This window comes from Hydra vulgaris, chromosome 10 (genome assembly GCF_038396675.1).
Source record: "Hydra vulgaris chromosome 10, alternate assembly HydraT2T_AEP".
NCBI lineage: Eukaryota > Metazoa > Cnidaria > Hydrozoa > Anthoathecata > Hydridae > Hydra > Hydra vulgaris.
In genome coordinates this window covers 23,724,329-23,734,267 of record NC_088929.1, presented here as the reverse complement: position 1 = coordinate 23,734,267, position 9,939 = coordinate 23,724,329, and the positions used below count along the sequence as shown (strand labels likewise).

At 27.6% G+C, this 9,939-nt stretch overlaps 1 protein-coding gene across 1 annotated transcript in view; it reads left to right on the top strand.

Moving 5' to 3' along the window:
* Positions 1 to 783: 783 nt before the first annotated feature.
* LOC100207615 (phosphorylase b kinase gamma catalytic chain, skeletal muscle/heart isoform) overlaps positions 784 to 9,939 on the top strand; it is a 29,858-nt gene continuing 20,702 nt past the window's right edge. Inside the window, exons 1-4 of the mRNA XM_065807550.1 lie at positions 784 to 942; positions 1,141 to 1,316; positions 1,428 to 1,482; positions 4,855 to 4,920. Coding sequence (XP_065663622.1) covers positions 857 to 942; positions 1,141 to 1,316; positions 1,428 to 1,482; positions 4,855 to 4,920 — 383 coding nt within the window. The 5' untranslated portion in view covers positions 784 to 856. The remainder of the gene's footprint in view (positions 943 to 1,140; positions 1,317 to 1,427; positions 1,483 to 4,854; positions 4,921 to 9,939) is intronic.

Sequence of the window (9,939 nt, the reverse complement as noted above, 5' to 3'; positions counted from 1 at the left end):
TTTAAATTATAAAAAAAATTAATAAAAAAGTATAATTATATATTTTTTTTATTAATTTTTTTATTAATAAAAAATATATATATATAATTATATATATATATATATATATATATATATATATATATATATATATATATATATATATATATATATATATATGTATATATATATATATTTATAACGAGAGAGAGTTTATAAATCATGGTAATTTTCCTAGTGGTAGTATATAAAAATGTATAATATTTTATTAGTCTATTATTATTCTAATTATATTCTTACTACATGTGTTAATTACAATACTATATAGCAAATTTCTAATTACATTCTTACTACATGTGTTAATTACAATATTATATAGCAAATGCAGGTATTTCAAAATTGTATAGATTCTATTGATGTTATATTTACAAGATAATTAATATTTACTATTATAATTATAATTTCTGTTTCCATGCAGTTTATTGCTTTAAGTTTTATGACATCTTTTTATCGTTTGTGTAGTCAGGAAAACATGGCTTTTTGTTGCAGCTCAACATAATATACTTTTCAAGGGTTGTTTTTAAGGTTTTTTTTATTAGAAAATTTTTTTAATAAATTTAAAAAAACTGATATTCACATTAAAAAGTATTTAATTTTTTTAAAATGGTTTTTTAATATTTAAATTATAGATTTTCTAAAACTTTTGATACCATGAAATTGTTTTTAAAAAAACTGTTTCATAGAAACTGTTTTTGAAATATTATAATCAAAATGAAGTGGTTTTAAAGTAAGAAAATATTTTTGTCATTATTTAATAAATTTTATTCAAATTTTGGTTTAGACATAGAGTAAAAATTCTCATGAAGTTTTTAATGTTATGGTATTTTTTGAAAAAGATCAGGGAGTTGTAAGAGAAGATGGTGAATTTTATTTGCTCTATGAGCCAAAGGATATACTTGGAGAGTAGGACTATTCATAAAATGTTTTTATGATTGAAATATTCATATTGGATAATTTTACTTTTTATCCAACTATTTGCTTTTTACATTAGTAAAATTACTTTCTCTATTCACTTTCTCTATAAGTAAATTTGTTTTCTGATAACTTGCTTTCTTTAATTCTATTTGTGGCAATTTTTAATGAGGTTCATTTTTATTTCAGTGGTATATCCAGTGTGGTGCGGCGATGCATTCACAAAGAAACAGGTGAAGAATATGCTGTGAAAGTGATTGACAAATTTTGTAAGCGGTGTGAAAGTGTCAAGGGTATTGATGTTGTAAGACAGTTCCATACTGAAGTCAGTATTTTAAATAGACTGAAAGGCCATCCTTATATAAGTATGTTTGTTTGCTTTTTTTTTTCTTTTTTTTTCTTTTGTTTTTTTTTAAATATGTTATTGAAATTAATTTTAGTCAATCAATTAAATTGTTCAACCAATTATATTTTAGTTTCATTAAAAGATTCATTTGAAAGCAGTGCATTTATGTATTTGGTTCTAGAATTGTATGTAGTTTAAATTTTATATTTATATATATAAATAATTAATTTTATATTTATATATATAAATAATTAATAATTTTATCCAAAAAAAAGTCTTCGAAAGTGTATGCTGGGTTTCAAATGAAGTGAAATCATGAAAATTTTTAAAATGATAATTATATTATGAAAAAACTCATTGAAAAAAAAAACTAAAAATTTACTTTTTTCTTTTTTAATTAATAAACTTCATTTCTAATGCTGTTAAATCTAACATATTTATTCTCTAATGCTGTTAAATCTAACATATTTATTTTTATATAATATAGTCATCCTTTTCTAAATTTTCTTATGATTTCATTTCATTTGAGACCCAACATAATAACATTAACTAAAGGTTAAGATATATTTAATATATTAACTAAAGGTTAAGATATATTTTCATACAGTTAAAAGTAAACTTTTCATATTTAAACTATTATTATTAATTATTTTTAGCTAAATTATTTAAAGGATAAAATCCAAACTCTACCTATATAGAAATAAGACTTGTTTCTCTAGGGTTTTTTTTTTCCTTCAAATTATTAATGACTTAGTTTGTTTTTGCAATTATTTATTCAAATCAGAAATTGGAATAAAATCTTATAGTTTATTCAAATTAAAGTATATACTTTAAGTTTTCTTTTTAATATATACTTTTTTTAAAGTTATGAATATTTTAGAGTGCGATCTCAAATTATCATATTGGTCTTCAAGACTGACATTTTTATTAATCTGCAGTTAATTTTTAGGTTTTATTTTTAAATTAACTATTTCGGCAGGGTAATTGAGGATTTCGTTCACTGGTGTTTGATGACTTCTTTCCACTATATTTTCATAACCAATATAGCTTTTTTTGTGATTTTTTTTGCAAGTTATTACATAATGATTAGCCAATCAAAAACAGTTGTTTATCCGGAAATTCTATACGTTATAAATACAAAATTTAAGCTTTGAAGTGTAAGTTTTTCTAAAATGGCTTCTCGAAAAAGAAAATTCCTAATTTTCTTTTAAATAAAGTTTTAGATTATGTGTTAAATAGCGATAATAATGAAAGTGGTTTGGACTCATCTGTTGGTGGTATGAGTAGTGGAGAAGAAGCTCATCCTAACAACCAACCTAAGTAAATTTTTTATATTTTGTTTATCACATATATTTGTAATCATCATGAATGGTATTATTTAAATAATGTCCATCATAATGATTACTCACATAATCAATGAGACAATGTGTTGTTTATTTTTTAGATTGCCTACTGGTAATAATTATATTGATGAATTCAAACAATGTGTATTATCTTCTGAGAGACAGTGACTCTGATTATGATAATGAAATGGACACCATTTCGACAATAAAATTTTGTCCTGGTCTTCTGTTAAGATGATCTCAATACATGCCGGTAAAAAAAAAATATCGTTAAAGAGGAATTTGAAATGGAATAGTTTTATAACACAGACCTTCCATAACTACCATAAACGCAACATAAAACCTACCATAAACGCAAACAAAACAAGGCCTCAGTAGTGCCTGACAAAAAAATGAAAAAAAACTAAAGCAAAACTAATAATCAATGCAGATAACAAACCCAAAGTTTTAAATGGAAGTACATTATCGTATAATGATCCTGATAATTATAAGACAGCTGTACCGGATTTTAATCTATCTCGTGAACCTGGAGCTTATTTAGGTCTGCGAAACAATATGGTAAGAGCAATTGATTTTTTTTCCTTATTCTTCACAGACGAAATTATTAATGATGTATGTAGGCACACTAATACTTATGCGTGGCAGAATATTCAATTTAAGAAAATATGTGCTGACAAAAATGGAGCATGGCAGGAAACATGGCACTGTAATCGAAATGAAGAAATTTATAGCCTGCTTGTTATATCAAGGGCTAGTTAAAGTTACAACCTATAAATGATACTGGTACAAAGTCGCTGTATCATGGTTTGTGGGCAAGAGTCATGATATCTAGAGATCGTTTTGTATCCCTTTTAGTAATGCTGCATATTGTAGACCCAAACAGTGAAGTTGACAAAACTGACAAGCTAAGAAAAATTTGGCCAGTTATTGACAAATTCAAAACTAAATGACGAGAGTTGTATCAGCTGTTGATGAAAGTTTGGTCAAATCAAAACATTGTTCTGGAATTCATCAATATATCAAGAACAAGCCAGTTAAATTTAGAATCAAAATATGGGTCATTGCAGAATCAAAATCAGGTTACACTTGGGATTTTAATGTTTATACAGGGAAAAAAGGCAGTATAAGTGATAAGAGCCCTCACGGTTATGATGTTGTTATGGAGCTAACTAAGCCCCTGCTCAATCAAGGATATTATGTATTCTTTTATAATTTTTATACATCAGTTCACTTAGTAAAGGCTTTATACAAAGAAAAAACCTTATCTTGTGATACAGTAACAGAAAAACGCAAAGGATTTCCTGAGAGTATGAAAAATGGTAAAATGTAGGCTAAAAATAAGAACCAAGGAGACATGCGTTACAATGAAGTTTTGTCATTGCAATGGGTAGACAACAGGGTTGTAACTATGCTATCGTCAATTGATTGTGCAAAAAATTATGTTGAGGTAAAGCGCAAAAAAAAAGTTGGTTACAAGTGGAATGAAACTGTAAAGTGTGCTACGCTCAAATAAAAAAAGAAGAAAAGATTTTTTCTTACTGTGATGCTTTTAGTGTTTTTTGTATTTTATTTTATTGTAATAATATTTTCCCTTTTTTTTTGCTAATAAACCCTAAAACAATAAACCACCTGCCAGGCCATAATTAATAGTATTTTCAACACAAAGATTTTGGTATTCTGATTGCCCATATATTAGGCTCTATTTCTTCAATATACAGTTTTTACATAAGACTTTATCATAAACTTCTAGATCAACTTTTGTAAAAAAATATTTCTGAAAACCCCAAAAGTTTTTCTTTTTCCACCATTGTGGATTTTGGCACCATCATGGAAAAAAATTTTTATATAGATTTGTTCAAAATTTTATAAGCTTTTCAATAATGTATAACATTATATACTCAGGACTTTTACTTTTAAAGATATTCACGTTTTTGCTCCATAAAAAGACTCCATAAAAAGTTGCTTTTTTCGGTCGTGCCGAAAGAGTTAAATTTTATTTGTTGTACATTTCAAACAAAAATACTGCTCATTAAACACCAGAAAAATTTAACACTATTGTATGCAAAATAATAGTGTTAAACTTTTCTATCTTTAAAGATTAAAAAATGTTAGATAAACACTGTTGTGCATGAGGTTTTGTGTTGTGTGGTAATGATTTGTTACATATTTTATGTGGGGGAAACAAAAAAGCATCATTTAAAACTTTTTTTCTAGAGCTAAAGGTGGAGAACTTTTTGATTATTTGACAAAAGAAGTGACCATTTCTGAAAAACTCTCAAGGTATTAATTTAATTAAAATTATAATATATAATATTTTATTAAATACAGTTAATTACATTATGTGGTAGTAGTGTAGTGGTAGAAACGCTTTATAAACAAGAAGTTCTGACTTTGATTCCCACCACTTCCCTGGTAGTACCATGCTCAACTTGTTCGCCAGGGTTCGGGTATTGGAGTTATAGAGTTGAGAGTGGGTGGTAACTACAATTAATTAGCCTCCTCGTCTGAAGTGACTTTCTCAGCCTTGGGGAGGTAAATTAACATTAAAAAAAAAAAAATCCTGGCAAGACGAACACTGGTTAACTTAAATTTTTTTTTCCTGGAATTGTTTCATTTGGTCCCTTGAAATCATCTAATTGATTAAAATTCTTCGGTTAAGCTGAATCCGGGAGCGTGGTGACCCCAGAGGCCATGCGGGATTACTGCATGAGCCTTTCTTTTTTTATCTAAATATGGGCCTTTTACAAATTTTTTTCTTCTTTATTCTGAAGAAAATCCACAAATATTTTTATATTTATGTTTATTATATTTTTATATTTATGATTATTATTTATGTTTATTATTCATTTTCACAGGTTTTTTGATATTTAGACAAAAAAGCTCATGGATAAATTAAATGTATTAAGTTTAAGTAATAGTTCTTAAGTTTTACACTAATGTTTTGTATCATATCACAAATACATGTTTTTCTGATATTTATTTATTTCAACATTTTCTAGAAAAATTGTTGAAAAGAAAGTTGCATTTGATCAAATTTTTAAACCTTTTTTTAACATACATATAGATTCCTTTTATATTGAAACAAAATATTATTTGTTTATGAATAATATTTTGTGTTGCGTTTTTGCTTATTTCCATATTTAAAAAGTTCCTTCGTTACTCAAGTAATTATAAGAAAAGACTTTAAAACTTTTTTTAAAATTTAATGAATAAGTTTGATACTTTTAAAAAAAATTTTGTGTCATGTAATTCAAATTTAAACAAATTTTTATTAAAAAAGATTTAATTTAAGTTTTAAATGAGCCTGTATCTATTATTTTCACTTTATTTAAGTTGTATTTTAGATACTAAATTAAAAACGCAACTAAAAATTGTTGTGTATTAAAAAGTATATTTTACTTTTTTTTTTTTAATTATTTTAGTTTTTAATTAAAATTATAAAATTTAAATAGCTTTTTAAAAAATACTAAAGCTTTAGTACTTTGTAGAAGTTTTTTTTTTTTTTTTTTTTTTTTGTATGGGCCTTTACATCCAGCATATATGATAAAATCCCGCATTTATAGGCCTTAAATATATTGTAAAATATAGGCATATATAGTCTTTATATATGGAAAATCTTGTATGAGCACAAACACCTATTATTGAATACACTATTATTTGGAATGAGTTAAAAATAAAATTCAAGTGCAGTATATTCTTAATTAATACTAGAAAAAGTTGGTACAGGTACCACTATTTATGGTATTAACAAAATGGTAATTGTCACCATTTCCTAGAGTTTGCATTGAATTTTTAAATGAGACATTTTAATTATGTTTTATTTATGTTTGAGAGTTAGTTGATTTGCACATCCTATTATTTGAGAATAGCTGAATGTATGTGTGTGTTTGTCTATATATATATATATATATATATATATATATATATATATATATATATATATATATATAGAGAGAGAGAGAGAGAGAGAGAGAGAGAGAGAGAGAGAGAGAGAGAGAGAGAGAGAGAGAGAGAGAGAGAGAGAGAGAGAGAGAGAGAGAGAGAGAGAGAGAGAGAGTAAACTGGGGTAAGAGTAAACAGTTTAGCTTCAGATTTAAATATTTTTTTAAAGAAAAAATATTTTATGTTTATTTTTTTTGTTTTAAAGAGAATTTTTTACATTATATAAATATATCAAATTAAGAAAAACTCTTTTAAAAATCTTTGAAAAAATCGATTTATATGAAGAGCAATTCCACAACCGTCACAGCGTGACAACCGTCTTTTTTTTTGTCTTTAGCCTTCAATATTTTATTATTAAATAGATATAAAAATTTTTTTTTTTTGCTATTTTGTTAGCTCATAATAGGTGCTACAAGAAACAAGAAAAAAAGTTAGGGTGGATATATTAGCCTCTTGTTCATGCGAGAAAATGTAAAGCGTCACAGCGTGACCAAAATTTTCTCATTGTTTTTTAGTTTTTAGATCAACATCACAATTCAGCTAATATAGATGAACTGAATTATTAACTTGGCATTAAACAAAAAGTTTAGACATTACTCTTACAAGTTTTATAGCTAAATAACATTTATTTAATTAAATTTCAAACAGGTGCACCTTTAATTAACTTGTGGTAAACGTCACAGCGTGACGTCACTGTGTGACCAGACACATTTGAATAATTATAAACCAGGTAAATGGGCTGTTTTTTTTTATGAATTTAAAACTAGGTAGAGAAGGATTAGACAAATATATAATTACCTCTTCATAAAAATGGTTCTTACATAGTAATCTTAAGAACACGCCCATACTATATCAGTATCAAATCGCGTCCATATTATATTGCTGTCATATATACAACGTTTTAAAGTTTATCGGGGATTTCGTCTGAAGACGTAAGTTGTTTCACTAAATACTTGGCACTTGAATAGGGTCGCATTTCTATTTTCCCATTATTGTTTTGAATTAGGTGCGCTGAAAATATTCCTGGTTTTGCTGGTGCTTTTGTAAATAGCTCATCAATTTTAAATTTTTTTATTGTATTTATAACATCTTCCATAGAAACAAAATAGACATTGAAATTAGTCTCATTTTTAACAGCTTCATGAAAAGTTATGGCATCAGTTATTATAAATTTTCTCTGGATTATTTTTTGCGTTGCTATTCTTTTAACGGTCCCACCTATAGCATCTACTGGTCCTTTCCCATGTGAAGCAGCAAAAAAGTTCCAGAATAATTTTAAATCATGCTGTTCTTCCAACCAGGGTATTGCTGATGCAATAAAACGATTTTTAAATTGATTACTTGGCCCGTCTGTCCAAACCTGTAGTATTTTAACACTAGATTCAATATGCTTAGATAATAAATTATGAACAAATACAAGAATAGATTCTTTTGAATGGCTTAAATCATCTGAAACTATGACAGCTGATGAGCATGAATTTTGGTACCAAAATACAGCAGTAAAAACAGTAACTGGCTTCTTGTGCTAATGTGCTGACTGTACTTCATCTTGCCACAAACTTGAACAATTTTTTAGCAAAATCCACTTGAAGATCGGCTGTGTCTGGATTACTTTGAAGTTGGATCTTATGATCACGATATGTCTTTGATTGTTTCTGTTTAATAAAATAATGCCAAAGAAATGAAGGTAAAGATTTTGAAAAGGTGCTGTAAAGATCATCAACTCTTCCCTTTTTTTCAATTTTTTAAATATATTCCTTTCCATTACCTTCTGCAACTTTTTCCCATTGGTACCATGTAATGCATTTATTCTTGTCAATTTCATTCAAGGTAAATAGATTATGAAACTTTGCAGCATCTTTACATGTTGTACACATATTATTATAACAAATGTCTGTTTCACTATCACATACATGCTAAGAGGAAATTCATGTGAATACAATGGAAAATTCAAATCAAACTTGTGTAAGGCTTCAAGGATAAGAACTATATTTTGATGCTGTTGACAACAACAAACGTTTCTTGACATTGAACTAGACAAAAGCACAAGTGGTGGGCGTAAACAAGCAAACTTTGATTTTCCGACTGATTCTTCAGGATAATCACTTTTAAAAACAGCATAAGCTTCATTAACATTCATATACAAATGACGCTTTTGCACAGTTTCTTTCTTGTTCTTTAATCTCACCACAATGGTGTCTCTTTTACCGGGTGCTTGACGGGATATATCATCACGCTGATAAAAATCAAGAACCAATTTTACAGTTAAAGCATCTAATGCATTTTTACTAAGTATTTTTTCTGGGCTTGGGATTTCATTCATTTTTGTTAAAAGTTTTTGTACAACTTTAGCCCTCTTTCTGGGTGATTTTGGTAGTGCTGACTTGACTCTCTTAACAGCTTTTCCAAGAGTGCTTGCAGATTTGTAAGGGGGTGATGTAACAGCTACAGATTTTGATTCTGCTCTTTTTTGTCTGCTCTTTCTCTTTCGCTGCCTTTCTTTTTCTTGTTCAGCCTCCAAATTAGCGAGTCTTCTTTCTTTTCTTTTTTTTGATTCTTTTTCTTTACCTACTTTTTCGCCAAACTTTTCTAACTGACTTTCACGATATTTTTTTTGACGCTCAGCATGAGTAAGAGGCATGTTAAACCCTTGAAAGATTAAAAAAAAGGCAACACATTAGTTATGGAGATGCACATATTACATCTAAGGCTCAATGGAGTTACAGTTATCCCTTATCTCTATGTATCTCAAAAGAGAGCCTCAAGGATAACTGAGCATTCATCCTCCAAATGTTGCCTTTGCAAAACATACCTATAATTTGTAGTTTTTGTAGAAAATATAAAAGAAAGTAGGCCACTCAATAATCTGGGTCCTTAAAGTTGATAAAACTAAATTGTGGTTTCAGTTTAGCAGTTTTAAATTTTGTTTTAAATGTTGTTAAAAAATTGTCACGCCGTGACGTCACGGCGTGACAGAAAAAGATTCTAAAAATAACTTGAGCTAATTATTTTTTTAAACATGTTAATATTTTTTTAGATGTACTAGATTGAGTTCTCATTGCGCTGGATTTTTGAAACCCTAAGTTTTACTGGTAGTCTTAGAAATAAAACTATTGGTACCCTAATTGTCACAGCGTGACATGTCACAGCGTGACATGTCACAGCGTGTCAATAGTGGTAATAGCATTTGATTAAAACAAATGGTATTCTGAATTCGTCTGGCAATAAGTATGTTTTTATCATAAGTAGGAATGATTAGTGCAGCTAAAAGCTTGATTGCAATGAGCAAGACAGTTTTTGAATTTTTTATAGGTTCAATTGAAGTTTGGCGATTAAAAATGAATTAAATTATTGCAA